This window comes from Talpa occidentalis, unplaced genomic scaffold, assembly GCF_014898055.3.
Source record: "Talpa occidentalis isolate TD23 unplaced genomic scaffold, MPIMG_talOcc4v2.1 talOcc4.4, whole genome shotgun sequence".
In the NCBI taxonomy this organism is placed as follows: Eukaryota; Metazoa; Chordata; class Mammalia; order Eulipotyphla; family Talpidae; genus Talpa; species Talpa occidentalis.
This window is the reverse complement of record NW_023604295.1, coordinates 45,373,416-45,388,679: the sequence shown is the minus strand read 5'-3', so window position 1 is coordinate 45,388,679 and position 15,264 is coordinate 45,373,416. Positions and strand designations below refer to the sequence as shown.

The window sequence follows — 15,264 nt, the reverse complement described above, 5'->3', positions numbered from 1 at the left end:
ATAAATAAAACCTTAGAAAAGTTAATTTCTTTAAATTTAAAAGTTAACTTACATTTGACAAATTAGGAGACAAGCTGAATCCACTCTATCCCTAATTCTACCAGATGAGCTATTACTGAACACTACTATGAAGGCAGTGTGTTGTCCCTATGTTTTCAATTTAACTATAACAACTTCTGGAAACACTTATGTGCATGTGTATATAAAAAATACGAACAAAACAGCTCTCCATCTTTTTGTCTTTTTATAACTAGCGGGAAACTCTATGCAAAGGCAACTTGTAATTTTTTAAAACATGGTAACGGCAGGCTAAGAGTAATTTAAATAATGTTTCTACGTTTTTAAGACCAAACAGAGTCTGCGGAATATATAATACCGCCTCCAAGTGCCCAGGCAATATATTAAGAATTTGTTTACTCTTTTCTATAGAAATAAAAATTAGTATAAAGAAAGGTTCAAAAATTCTTAAAGGAAGATAAGCAAGCAAGAACTAGACACTCACTAGTCGGTCTCTGTCATTTTGGAGTGATGACATAGCTTTCTTCAAGCTTTTTACTTCAGCCTGGCTGGATGCAGGCTGGACTGCAGATCTCTTCTTCCCTTCCACTGATTTGTGGAATTTCTCCAGTTCATTTAACAGGTGATCTCTTTCCTTCTGTAGACTGGCCATTGTCTTGGAAAAGGATTGCATTTTGTTATAAGAATCTTCTAGTTTTGACGATAAGTGAAGCAGTTTCTCATCTTTGGATGAAAGCTGTAGGTTAAGTTTCTCAAGTTGAGAAAAGCAGTTACATTCAGTAGAGTGTGTGGGAAAAGCAGCCTTAGATACAAGAGATTCTCGTTCTCTGTTTATGAGACCCTGTTCTTCTCTCATCTGTGCCAATTCCTTCAGATTGGCATCATGTTTTCTCTGCATTTCATCTAGCTTCTCATTGGCATTATCTCTACTATTTTGAAGAGAATTCATGGACTTTCCAAAAGACAGGATTTGTGCTTTAAGATCTTCATTTTCTTTGGTGACTGTGAGTAGTTTCTGTTCCATCTCTACCAGATCTCTTGCGAGCTCTGCCACTCTTTCCTCTGCTGTTTCAGTTTCATTTCTCATTATTCCTGCATCATGATGAAAATGTTTTAACTCTTTATTCAGTTTATCTTCCATTTCCTCTATCTTCTGGGCAGCTTCTGTCTGGACTTGAACTAATTCCTCTTCCAGTTCTGCAATTCTCTTCTGAGAGGAGGAAAGCACAGTATTTAGCCTTTGTATCTCTTCTTCTTTTACTTTTAATTGGGCCTGTAGTTGGGATGCAGATACTTGTAAGCTCTCAATCTCTTTAGATAAAGCTTGCTTCTCCTCCTGTAAGGTAACTGAAGACCTCTGCAGATCCTCCTTTGCTTCCTCAGATTGCTTCAGTTTTTCTTCTAACTGAGCACACATACTTTTCAGCTTCTTATTCTGCTGAAGCTGAGCTTCAAGGAGTTGCCTTTGCTGACAATCTTTTCTGGTAATCACTTGGTTCAGGTCTTCTCTATATTGGATCAGTTCTGCATCTAACTTGGCATTTTGAGCATTGAGGTCATCCATATGACCTTTCAAGCATCGAATTTCTTCCTTGACTTTATTATTTTCCGTAGCAGCATCCTGGATCAATTTATCTTTTTCCAGGATTATAGATAGGTGTCTTTCTTCCAGCTGTTGGTAGTCACCAACTATGCGGTCTCGATCATCCTGGAGAGAAGACATGGATTTAACAAATGAATTCAACTGAGCTTTCTGCTGCATGTTTTCCTGCTTGATGTTTTTCAGTATTTCTATAAGCTGACTGGTTTTGTGAGGAGCTGTTTTGTTCTCCTCTTCTAAGACAACATTCTCGTCTCGCTCCTGGGATAGCAAATTTTCCAATTCTTTAATTTCTTTATCATGTTGATGATGAACTTCATCAATGGCTTCTTGGATTGCCTGTTCCTTGGCAGAAAGCAGGTTTATAATCTTTTGCTCTTTCATATTTATTTCTTCATGCAGCTTACTGGCCAGTTGTCTGGAGGCCTGAAGATCAGTTTCTAGCTGTTCAGAACTGATCTTAGAATTTTGGATATCAGACTCTTGCTGCTTTATAATTGCTTCTAAACTTTCTTTATTTTCCTTATATTTTTCTAAAGATTCATTTAGATTAGTCATCTGGTCTCTGAGAATGTTAAATTCTGATTCCAACTTAGCTAATTCAGTCTGCGAATTGTAGTACAGTTGTCGAGTCTCTTCCAACTGGGACAAAAGTTCTTTGTTTTCCCCCTGCAAAGTATCACAGACTTTCTGTTGAAGTTGGACCTCTGTCTGGGCCTTAGACTCCCAAATCTGTTTATCATGTTCAAGTCTGGAAAAAAGAGAGAAGGCCACTAATTAAAAGATTTCAAGGATGCCTAAGGAAAATATACAACAACATGTACCAAAATCTGAATAGGTCTTCATCTTGTTTATGGAGAAATCAGTTCTGTAGAATGCTCTGTATTAAACCAATAGTACACATAAGGGTTCATATATTTAAATCATAAACTCCAGGCCTCTCCTGGTGGCACAGGCGGTTGAGCACAGTGCTGCGAGGTTGTCCGAAGCCTCTGCAGCATGGGTTCGATCCCAGCCTGCCGGCAGACCTCTCCTGTCCCACCCGCTGCTCCCCTCAGCAGTGTATTTTGGTCAGTCTGCCTGTTCTGCTCCCTGCTGTCTCTGGTGAATCCTCTCACCTTCCCGCACGTCTGACCTGTACCCGGGTTCTTTTATGGATGAATAAATAAATCTTGAAAAAAAATCATAAACTCAAAAGTATGTTGCTTATCTTAGTGAAATGGTTTTGAACACTAAAAAGTAATACTTCCTCCTATTTGCTTTACATCAATCCAGACAAACTAATGTCTGTTGGCCCCTTTAAAGAATAATCTTGGTATGAGAGAAAATGAGGAAACCTGTCTCAGAATATAAAAGGATCCTATTAAAAGAGGAGGAGTACAAACTAGTGGGGACATAGTCATTGAGCTGGAAAAGTCATACAAAACTGAAGTTTGAAGAAAATGCTTCTAATAGGCATAAGCACTATGAATTGATGTGGAATATGAGTAACAGAAAAGACAAGATCATTTAAAAGGCGAAGGCAATAATTTAGAAGTACTTGGTAAGAATATGGACTAAAGTAGTGGAAATGGAAATGGAGAGTGAAATCTAAGAGGCCTCTCATTAGAAAGGTGGGGAGAGAAGCAGATGTGAATTTTTCATGTTAATACATGTAGCATAAAGTCATTACCAAAAAAATAAAAAAATCAGAAGTGAGAGAGAATATATCTTGGGGAAATTTAAGCCAAATTAGTCACATAATATTAAAAGTGAACAGAATACTTTCTTGACCTTCAACTATCTTGCAAAGATAGGGGGAGGGAGTTATGTTTCATTTACCTAGAAATGTTAATCTTCAACTCTTCTATATGGATGGACATCTGCCTAAGCTGATCCTTTAGAACATGGCAGTTCTCCTCTTTCAGTCTTATTTCTTCTTCTTTGGTTTGAATTGCATCACTGAACTTCCTCTCCCATTTTTTGGCTTCATCTGTCACCCTGTCGTGATCATCCTGGAGGGAAGACATGCTCTTAGTGAAAGCTGCAAGTTGGTCCAGAGTACTATCCAAGTTTTCCTGAAGCTGTTTAACTTCTTTGTCTTTCTTGTTCAAAGTATTCTGAATCTCTCCAAAAGTCTCTTCTAACTGGGCTTTTTCTCTATAGAAAGCATCCAGTTGTTCTTGCATATTCTTCTTCTCTTTCAGGTATTTTTCTTCTGCCTGTTTGAGGCTTCGCTCAAGATCTTCATCCTTTTGTTTCATTTGGCTTTTTATTGACTCTTTATTTGACTGAAGTTCATTTTTCAATTTAAGATTGTCTGCTAGGACCCTTGCTGCTTCGCTTTGAGTGTCATCTAACAATACTTTGAAGCTAGCTAATTCTGTCTCTGCCTGTTTGCGGTGTTCATTAGCCTGAGCAAGCTTTCCTTTGGTTATCTCCAATTCTTTTTGGGATTCAGTTTGAACAAATTCTAGGGCTTTAACAGTTCCCTCCAGAGCGCTAATTTTCTCTTGGTACCTGATACAGTCCTTCTGCATCTGCTTTATTTCTTGCTGTTTCTCTTTTAAAAGCTCCTGAAGTTCCTTTGTATGACTTTGATTGCTGGGTCCTTTCTGAGCACCTTGTATTTTTTCTAAATATTCCTTTCGCATTTCTAATTCAACCTCAGTTTTCTCCTTAACTAACTGCTGTTTTTCTTCTTCTAGTTCACTCACACACTTTTTAAGGTTTTGCATTTCAGATTCTAGTAGCTCATTTTTCATTTGTGCATCTGTAACATCTTGATGATAATTTCCAATGCTTCCATTCAGTTCTGCTAATTGATTCATAAGCCTCTCTTCCAAATCATCTTTTTCTTCTTCTGCTGTCTCCTTTAGCTTGGTAACTCTAGTAAGTTCTTCTTGGATTTGCTGATATAACAGGTTTATTTCAGCTAGCTCCTTCTGAAGCATTTTTAGTTCATCATCTTTTGCAGACAGTTCATTGAGGAGAGCATTTCTCTCTTTTTCTAAAGTCTGGACAAATTCTTTTTCTTTCCACCTTTCTTCCTCCAATTCTGCAATTCTTTCTTCAGTGTGCTGTACGTAGTTGTTACTGTCATCATGAGTGCTGACATCCTCACATCTCTCAGGCTTGATAGTGTTTTCTGACAGAATTGATTCAGAATTCTCAGGCCTTGTGCTCACATTCTGGTAGTCTTGCTCATTAGCCTCATCGGGGCCAAGCTGTGTAGCCTCTTCAGTGGCAGTGATTTGGTTGTCATGTTTCTCCATGGGCTCTAAATAACTAACTTGTTTGGATACATTATCCTCCATCTGATGCTTTAAATTTCGCACCTCCTCACTTAGAATGTCCTTCTCAGTCATTAAAGCTTCAAACGCTTTAGAAAGGGTTTCATGCTCAGTTTTGATCCTATCTAACTCCTCCTTCATGCTGGCATTGGAAGCACGAAGGCCTTCCGCACAATCGGCAGACGGGCCCCCTGTGGGGTGGACCTCCGCCCTCAGCTGGTCATTCTCTTCTTCCAACTCAAGAATCTTCAGTTGTTTGGATTTAGCAAACTTTCGCATCTTTTCTTTCATTTCCTCCATTTCTTCTTGGGCTTCCTGCAACTGTTTTTCTGTCTCTTTTCTGTTTGTTTCTGTGCTCCGCAGCTTGCTGTACAATTCTTGCTTCTCTTGCCTCACGGTCTCGACCACATGCTGAATCCTTTCTGCCTCATTACTAACATTCTCATAGGATTGCAGAAGAATTTCATACTCTTTTTGTAACTCCTTGTGTTTTTCTTGCCACTCGGCGCTTTCCGCAATCTTGGAACATTTCAGAGATTCCATTTCCTTCAGTAAGTTCTCCTTGTCTTCAGTTACACCCGCGAGAGCGAACTTCAGACTTTCACAAGAGCCACTGAGACTCTGATTTTCCATCAAGGATCTGTCCATTTCGGTAATGAGTTTGTCTCTTTCTTCCTGAAGATGAGCTAATTTTACTATGAAAGTGTCTTTTTCTTTATTTTGAGCAGAAACTTGGCTTTCCACATCAGCCAGAGACTTTGTGAGATGTTCAATGGTTTCTTGGGCCACAGACAACTCCTCTTTGAGACCTTTGTTTGCTTTTAGTGCCTCTTTTCTGGAGATAAGGGCAGCTTGTAGTTTCCTTTGTATCTGTTCCTTTGTTTTACTTGTTTCACTGTCATGTAGTTTTTGATTTACTTCACAAATTTCCGACTGTAACTGCTTTATCACTTCATCATGTTCTTTCCCTTGTATCTCCAGCTGTGTGTGCAGAGCCTTAATTAAATCCTCTTGTTCCATTATCTCTGTCTGTACTTTCATAAGGGCTGCTTCTTTCTCACTAAGCTGCCCAGACAGGTATCTAACCTCCTCCTCTTTTTTGCTTATGACATTTTGCAGTTCATCTAGGGCAGGTTGTAATTCTCTTAAATGTTCCAGTTCAGCGATTTCTAGTTGACAATGCTCCCATTTCTCTCTCAGGCTTTCTGCATGGGCTGTAGCTTCATAGGAAGCGGTACTCAGTCTCTGGATTTCTAAGCCCTGTTGACTGACCTGCTCTCGTAACTGCAATACCTCTTCTGATTTTTTAGTTAGCTCATTTGCTGTAGAACTAATCTCCAATTCTAATTTCTCTTTCTCGGCCTCTATTTCTTTCATTTGGGCCTTAATCTGCTGAGCGTTTGCATCCTCAGGATGAGGAGGCCAGTCTGGGCTTATGGCAGACTCTGAAGTAGATTGTGCAGGTTGCTGCTCGGTGGCTTTGAATAAAGGTTCTTCTGAACCTTGAGTGGTCAAGCCTGGCTCCTTCTGGTCAGTGCTTGCAACTTTTCTATCTATAGATTCTCTTACTTCAGCCTGAAATTCTCTTAATTGGTCTCCAATCTTCTCATTTTCCTTGCTTTTCACATCAAACTGTTCTTGCAAGCGATTATAGTCATCTTTCTGTTGTTTCAGTTCCTCCCTAAGATGTTTTTCTTTTTCCTGTGCTTTTTTGAGAATCACCTTGCGAGAGGTCAACACTTCCTCAAGCTTCTTTTGAAGTTGCTCCTTTTCTTTTTCCAGGCTCGATATTTTTTCTTCTAGTTCTGGCTGCCAATGTTCTCCACTACCTGTACCTGGTGGACTGATGGCCACTGTTTCTTTTACAGGTGCTACTGAGCTCCCATTGCCTGCTTCCTTGTTACTGATGGTTAACTTCTGGATAACTGTTTGTTTTTCAAGGATTTCTCCTTGGAGCAGATCTATCTGGTCGGTTTTCTCTTTCAAAGTTTGATTTACCTGTTTGAGCATAGCCTGTAATTGTTCCTCGGCTGCTACCTTTTCTTCCAAATCCTTTCTTACATGATCTAATTCCACTTCTTTTTCTGATATTGTCTGTTTTAAAGAAATTTCTACTTCTTGGCACTTAGAAGCTATACATTTTCCTGGATCTTCTTTGCTTTCTTTATCTCCATCCATTTTGCTGTTCTCATTCTCACTCCTATATTCATCTTTCACTTTAGCCAATTCCTCTTCTAATCTACTAACTCTCTGCAGAAGTTCTTTTCTGTTAAGAAGAGCTGCCTGGAGCTTTCTTTTTCGCAGCTCACTTTCTTTTTTTACAAGGTCTAATTCATGCTGAAGTTCTTCTTTACTTACTAGCCCAGCTGGGCTCAATTCACCCGAAATAATTTCTTTATTTTCTTCTACCTGCTCTTTTTTTGCTTCTTCAGCTCTGGATAATAAATTCAGCTGTTCTTTAAGAGTTTTAATTTCCACTCCAAGAGAGAACTTTTCTTCATTAAGTTGTACCATTTTCTCAGTCATACTAAAGCTAATTTCTGTGACTTGCTGATCCTTCTCTTCAATAGCTTGTTGGAGGGTTTCTACATCTCTATTTTTCTCTAATAAAAGTTGCTCTATTTTGCTTATTTGAAGTTCCTTATGTGACACATCCTGTAAAAGTTCTTCCACCTTATTTGAGAGATCACTCTCACGTTCTGCTCCCTCAAGCACTTCACTTTCCTTCTTTTGCAGCTCATTTTGCAGGCTTTTTACCAAGGTAGCCTGTTCAGAGAAATGACGCTGCACATCATCCAGTTCATTCTGTAAAATTTCAATTTTCACATCCTTAGATTTGTGTTCTATGTTGAGGCTGTGGATCTGTTCAGTTAGCAAGTTGTATTGAGTAGCATGTTTGTCACAGTCAACACTTTTTTGTTTTTCTACTTCGGCCAGGTTCACTTCTAGCTGTTGTATCTGGGTTCTTAGTTTCGTTATCATGCCAAGTTCCTTCACCTGAGAAAGAAGCTGGTCTCTTTCTTCAGACAAAATAGTGAATTCATTTCTGGTGTTTTCAGCATTTTTCTTAAACTCTTCAATCAGCTGAGTTAAGTGACTTATTTCTTTCACTTTCTCATCTAAATTTTTCTCATAGATTTCTTCTGCTTTGCTATGGTTTGTTTCAAGCTCCAAAATTTGACTTTTTAGCCTTTCCAATTCATCCTGAAAAATGCCTGGTACTTGAGGTGGGACTTTCTCGGCATCATTCTGCTTTGCTAATTTCAATTCTATTGCAGAATCATTTAGAGCTGTATCCTCAGATGCTCCATTTTGATGGGTCATGCTCTCTTGCACTTCCTCACTTGTTGGAAGACTGCTTTCTTCATTTAGCACTTGGGGGAAATGTTGTGCTGTATTTTCAAGCAATATTTTCATTTTGACTGGGGGTATTTCTTCAGCCTCTGTCTCTTTTATTTCTTTCTGGTCATTGACTTCAGGGTCCCCTGAAGCTTTCTTTGTTTGAAGCTGCAACTTCAGATACGCAATCTCCTCTTGAGCTTCTTTCATTTCCAACAATAAAACAGATAGTTCTTTATGCTTTTGAGAAAATGCGTTCTCAAGAACATCTTGTCCACTTTCCTCAGTAGGAAGATTGCTCTTATTGAGTCTGCTAGTATCATCCAAACTGATCTATTTCAAAAAAAGAAAGGAAAAATTTTTATAAGAAGATATAACTAAAACCTGATATTTTGTGTTGGACTGCTCAGTAAATTATTTTTATCATTTTTTTCTTGGAAAACAAAATCAGTGAATCTCATAGTAAATTTAATTAGCATTTTATTAAGTGAGTTTGGAAACAAATTATACAATAAAATTTCCACCTTTGCCAACAGAATCTATTTTTTTCCCCAGAAAAAAAAAAAATATCCAATTTGATAGGGGGGAAAAAACAAAACAAAACAGGATTGTCAAATAATGTCAAGCTCTTCAGCTTGACCATCTGAGTTTACATCTTAGCACTGCCATTTATTAGCAGAAACTGGCACCTAGTAAGTATTCAATATCTGCTGCTCTCTTGGAGATCTTGGAATCTCAGTCATTTTAAAATGATTAAGAAAATTTATCCCATCACTTTTTATGAATATTATTTTTAATCATTTATAATTCTCCAATGCATTACTCACTCAAATTTCTAAAACCAAAACTGAGCACTGTATTTAGCACAGGGAAAATGATCACTTATTTCTTCATGTCACATTCCCATTTACCCACCCTTACACATATTAAAGACCTGATATAGTCAAGGCCTCACTTCTGCCTGAAGACTTTAAATGTAACTAACTCTTTTTTTGTCCTCTTCCTTACCCTAGATATTCTTATTTTCTCTTTTGTAATTATTAGGCCACTTCACATACACTCTTCCTGTAGTCTTGCCCTCTGCTGCTCCCTATAGTATCTACAGAGTTCAATTAGCTTTTTGTTCAATTAACATTTGAAAAACTAATGTCATCTCATAATGAGAGGGCAGATAACCAGAGAATTTTCCTCTTTCTAGCCATTCTCATTGCTTTACCCTCTAATACTGGTCTTCCCCTTTCAGCTGTAAGCTCAGCTTAAAGCTAAAGGGTGCTTACAGCTAAGAACTTTTTTTTAACTGAAGTAACACTGGTTTATAACATTATATATCTATGGATGCTTTCTACTTGTTTCCTCTTTTCCAAAGGGATATTATGTTAGTCAACCTTTCTTTTGTATTTTCTATGGTTTTGTTTCCCTCATTCCCTGTTCTCACTTAAGGTTGTTTTTTCTTTTTCTTAACAGATTCCTACCTGCTTTATCTGCTCATTTTTAAGGTTTTTTGTTTGTTTGTTTGTTTTTGTTACGATACTACTTCTAAGCTTAAAACATTAAGCATCTTCCTGTCCAAACAAGATTCACTTTTACTGTTAGTGTATTTATCATGCTACAAGTTTCAAAATAGCCCCCTTCTGACAATTTTGTGGACACAGTGTTAGTGGCTCCATAAATGAGGTGGTTAAATTTTATTCAACAAGGATAGGCTACAGTACCCGTATACTTGGCCGAACTTTAATGTAGATGTTTCTGTGAAGGTATTTTTAGGTGAGATTGACATACAGTAGTAAACTTTTAGAAAAGCAGATTACCCTTCATAAGGAAGGTCAGCCTCACCCAATCAGTAGAAGGTCTTAACCAAAAAAGAAAAGAAAAAGATTGAACTCCTACAGAGGGAATTCTACCAGCAGATTGCCTGACAACTCAAACTGCAACTCTTTCCTGGGCCTCCAGCCTGCTGGTGGCCTACCCTGTAGATTTTGAATTTACCAGCCTCCACAATAGTGTGAACCAAATTCTTAAAATAATTGTGTCCCTCTCTTTCAAATACACACACACACACACACACTTTCCATTAGCTCTATGTTGCTGAAGAACTCTAATACAGTTAATGAGCAGATACTTCTGTGGCCAGTGACTTCACCACTTCTTGATTAGAAGAATATGGTTGATTACATGCAATATAGTTAACAATAATCTTAAATCAACAGAATATTAAGCAACCACATATTTCTTAGAGTATTTCTCAGGTTGTAAAAAGAACCATTCTCCAAAGATACCCTTTTCAATATAGTCCTAAGTGAAATTGTGCCAGTTGACTGGAGAGAAACAGAGATTTTATTCAGTCTTTTCATTGAGAAAATTTTTTGTGAAATAGACAAAGAAGCTGAAATAAATAATAACCCAGTATGAGAACTAGGTCATCGAGTCCCAAGTAAATGCTTATTGTACTTGTGTTGGTTCAGGATAAATTCCTAATTTCAAAAATTAGAGTAAACGGGAAATCATAACCATTATGACTTTCTTAAATATAACTCATTTTCTGGGTATTGTAATTCCCTGTCAACATTAGAAAATTGGAGAATGTTTAGGCTTAAAGCTAATTCCTCTTGATACAGCTCATATTCTGATTATTTTAATAACAAACCACTTACCTCATTGACCTCTGTATCTCTCTCACTAAGTTTATTCTGAGCCTCCAGGAGAGTAATCCGAGAAGATAGTTTTTCTGAAAATCACAAATAAATATTCTTAGAACATTTATGTAGTGTTTCATAGAACAGACACATTGCTCTGTGTAAGGCTATTTGAGATGAATGAGATAATCGAAAGGAAAGAAAGAAATGAAATAGTTTGGGGGAAATGAAAGACTTATTTTATTGAAATAAGTAGGTGGCAAGATGAGAAAATGAGATAAAAGTCAGAATGGTATTAGGTGATACTATTTATCTGAATGAAGTTTAATAAACAGTGGAGGGCTTTAAAAGAGAAGGGTGACATGTGCATATGACATTAAGTATGAGAAGCATAGGACATGACACAGCTATTCTGTGGCATAATTTGGGATTTTCAGGGCATTAATTTCCCTTAACTTATCTATTATCCTACCCTTTAAAACCTATGTGTGTTCAATGCAATTTGCAGCAACATGAATGGCGCTGGAAGGGATCATGCTCAGCGAAATAAGCCAGAAAGAAAAAGAAAAATACCGGATGGTCTCACTCATAGCAGGAATCTAGAAAACTTAAATAAGGGACCAGGAAAATGAATAACTATAAGAAAGTGAAAATCAAAATCAACAAAAAACTATGAACCAGAGACACTTTTTGGGGGGTGGGGGGGGCGGGAGGGGAGGGATTGGGGTCAGAATGGGGGGGTTGCAATTGTATGGGGAATATAAAAATAAAATTTATTATTTTAAAAAAAAAACTATGTGTGTTCATAATACACATCTTGCATTAAAATGGCACTGAGAACATCCTGAATGTTCTTTTATGTATGTTCATTAAGACATTAAATTTTAGCACCAGAAGGAAGTTCTCCAATCTCTTCAATGATCATATGAGTAAATAAAAGAAATGACTAGGGGCCTCCCTGGTGGCTCAGGCAGTTGAGTGCCACACTGTGAAGCTGTCCGCAGCCTCTGCAGCTCGGGTTCCATCCCCACCGGCCTGCAGGAATCCCAGCCTTGAGAATCCCGGCGAGAATTCATGGCGCAGCAGACTGCTCCCCTCAGCAGTGTATTTCGTCAGTCTGCCTGTTCTGTTTCCCGCTCTGTCTCTGGTGAATCCTCTCACCCTCCCGCACATCTGGTGGTTCTTATACCCCGGTTCTTGTATAAATAAATAAATCTTTAAAAAAAAAAATGAAATGACTACACCCACAGCTAGTTCACAGATAACTGGGTTCACACACCAGTCTTCTGAGATCTATCTCATGTTTATTATAATGCAGATATCTTTAAAAAGGTAGCAGTTCTGGGAGGATAAAACTACTGAGTATCTATCTGCCCCCAAAGAGTGAGTACTATTTCTGAGAAACTAAGATAAACTAAAGGGTAAAAAGCAAAATTGTTTACATCCAAATTTCTTAACAAAGGGCCTTATGATTTGACCCCACTCACTCTCATCACTCCTTTTTGCACTGCCTCATTTTTGCTCATCGTACTCCCAAAACACTAGTGTTCTCTCTGTCTGCAAACGTATAAAGCTTATTCAGACCTCAGGGTATTTACACTGCTTTTTTGTCTCTTCTCTGAATACTTATTGCTCTTTGTATGGCTGTCCACATTTTATCATTCAGATTTTTTTATCATTCAGAAGTTCTCATAGAGGTCTCCCTTGATGACTCTGACACTGCTTTTTTCTTCCCTCATGGAATCTTGTAGTAACCTGTTTTAGTACCATAATACAGATCACTCTCTGAAATTTCCTTATTTATATACATGCTCCTATATACATGCTTATGGTCCATGTTTCCCTCAAGTGTAGTCACAACTTTCTAGAGTTCGAGAACCTCAGAAAGTGTTCCCAGCAGCTAGATAAGTGCCTGCACAGAGCAAAGACATCATAGATTTTTGCTGACTAGTAAATAAACATTCATGAAACTAATTAATTCAACACAGTATATATAATGTGTTCAGATACGGCACAAGATTATTTGCTGGTCGAAATGGAAGCACAGAAGGTAAACTGAATAGAACATGACATGTCAAGCAAAGGTAACCTACGAGACCAGACACAAAAACTAATACAAAAAACTTTCAGGCCAGATAGCCCTGTAAAAAAGGGCAAAGAGAACGGAACTCATGTAACAACTCTAAATCATAGTGAGCTACATGAAATTGACAAGGTACTGTAAAACTGCAAAATATACATCATGGATAAGGTCCCAAAAAGTGCACTGATTGCGTTGAATTATCAGCTGAATTAGAGATAATCTCTATGCATTAGCAAGAGTGAGAATTATCTACTAAGGTATAGAATCCCAAGTTTAAAGCTAAATAAAACTATAAAATGTAAAATGGCTCGGTGAGAAATAATTGCTTTAAAGTTTCAGAAATGGCACAAACTTTACCTGATATTCATTATTACTCTTAGAAGACAAAGTATAGCAGAAAGTTAATGCAGCATAAAATAGATCAGTAAAATGTGAACAATATGCTACCAAAACTATAAGGTCCTTGATAAGTTCTTGTAAAGCAGGTAATTATGAAAGGAGGAAAGTCTTCATTCTTACTAACTATTCACATAGTCCAATAGAACAAAACGCTTAGTTCAATCTAACAAAGTTTTATTTAGTAGCCACTATATGGAAGGTACTATACTATCAACAGTTCTTAGTGAATAGTAAAGCAAAGATTAAAAAAATGTCCCTAACCTTGAAAAGCTTATACTTTAACTTTGAAGAGCTTAAAGTGAAAAATATAAACATATAAACAGAAGATTTGAATACAATGTTAAAGAGACACAAAGATATGACACAAGTACCAAAGTGCATATTAACCTAGTTTTGGGGAATCACGTTTGACTTCCTGGAAAAGAAAATGCCCTAATTGAGTACTGAAGATGACTAAGAATTAGGCTGAAAGAAAGGGATTGTGTTCTAAACATTCCATAGCATAAGCAAAAATCAAAATGACTTGTACTTTTGAGCCTTTATATTGATCTCTGTTACTTCACCCCACAGATATACTACTGGGAATATCATTTATCTATTCACTTGCCTATTTAAAAAGCTATCTTTTTTAAGGTCTGATTCAACCCGTACTTCAGATAAGAATCACTCTCTGCTACAAAATGAATATACAGAGATCCTGCCCCTATCAGTAGCCCCAACTATAAAATGCTATACTTAATATAAATGCTGATATTGTGCTCTAATTGTGTATTATTAATCCTGTCTTTGGGAAATACTAGCTCTGCTCACTAAGTTCTTTATTATAATTGAAGTAGGGAATACAAGTTATAGGTGTACAATGATAAAAGTAGAGGCATTTGTGAGTTAAGAAGACAGAGAATTATGGTTTTCATTACACATACCGTTCTCAGCTTTTAGCTCCTGAAGCTCTGTAGAACTAAGAAGCAAGGCTTTATTTTCATTCTCTAATTCTACTACTCTCTTCTGTAGTAAGTCAACGTTCTCCTCCATGTTGGCCTAAATTATAGAAAGACAAACAAATTAATGATTTTCCAGTGAAAATTTTTCATACTAATGCCCAGATAGCCTCCATCATTTTTGTCTTCCAGAAGTTTCTCAGCCATGAAAATAGTTTAAAAATAGCATCTACTTATCTTCCAAGGTAATCTTTGACATAATGTTTTTTTATCTGAAGATAGAGAAAATATTGCACACAAACTTCGAGTGCCTTGGCTTTTGCATTTAAGACTAAAGCCTGGATTACAAATAAATCTCAGGTCTATGGCACAAAAAGACGATTTCAGAAATAACGTAAATTATACTAACGCTAGTTGGGTAACAAAGTCACTCTCTTGAAGGAGACTGATGATGAAGAGAGGCTTCCAAAGAAGAACAGTAATACATACCCCTTATGAAAGCAAAAAGAGGCGTAACTGTCTTTGCTTTTTCCAAGTATAACAAAAATTCCCTCACAATTTATGTATCTAGGTTTATTTTTCTGATGACATGAAAATATCTACTTATGCCACATCTTTAGTTTATGTCTTTTTTTTTTGTTTTTCTTCTCCAATAGGAGTATTCTATATAATTTTCATAAAATTGTAAAATCATTAAGGCGTAAGGGTTTTTACAGTACTGAGCCACAAACCTTCATTTTGATTACAAAGAAACAGCAAAAAATGAATTCAAGGATTTTACGGCTTTTTTCTTGAGGGAACTTTTCAGTTTGCATTATAAAGGGTAAGTAAAACACCAACAGAAAAGTCACAGGTCTTTCTCACTTGAAGAAAGTAGAGTGTCATTTTAGGACAAATACAGCTGCCAGAATGTAAGGGGGAAAATCAGAGAGGAGGGAAAAGAAAAAATTAAACAAGAGGGATCCCTGAATTCCATATGTAA

The 15,264-nt window shown here is 37.1% G+C and overlaps 1 protein-coding gene across 7 annotated transcripts in view; it reads right to left on the bottom strand.

Annotated features, from left to right (window-relative positions):
* Nucleotides 1-15,264, bottom strand: part of GOLGB1 (golgin B1) — a 55,222-nt gene that overhangs the window by 18,667 nt on the left and 21,291 nt on the right. For all 7 annotated transcript variants that reach the window (XM_037525463.2, XM_037525467.2, XM_037525465.2 and 4 more), the window contains 4 exons: nucleotides 14,268-14,382; nucleotides 10,881-10,954; nucleotides 3,440-8,562; nucleotides 503-2,369 (listed from right to left, as the gene is read on the bottom strand). In XM_037525463.2, the coding sequence (XP_037381360.1) occupies nucleotides 503-2,369; nucleotides 3,440-8,562; nucleotides 10,881-10,954; nucleotides 14,268-14,382 (7,179 nt within the window). The remainder of the gene's footprint in view (nucleotides 1-502; nucleotides 2,370-3,439; nucleotides 8,563-10,880; nucleotides 10,955-14,267; nucleotides 14,383-15,264) is intronic.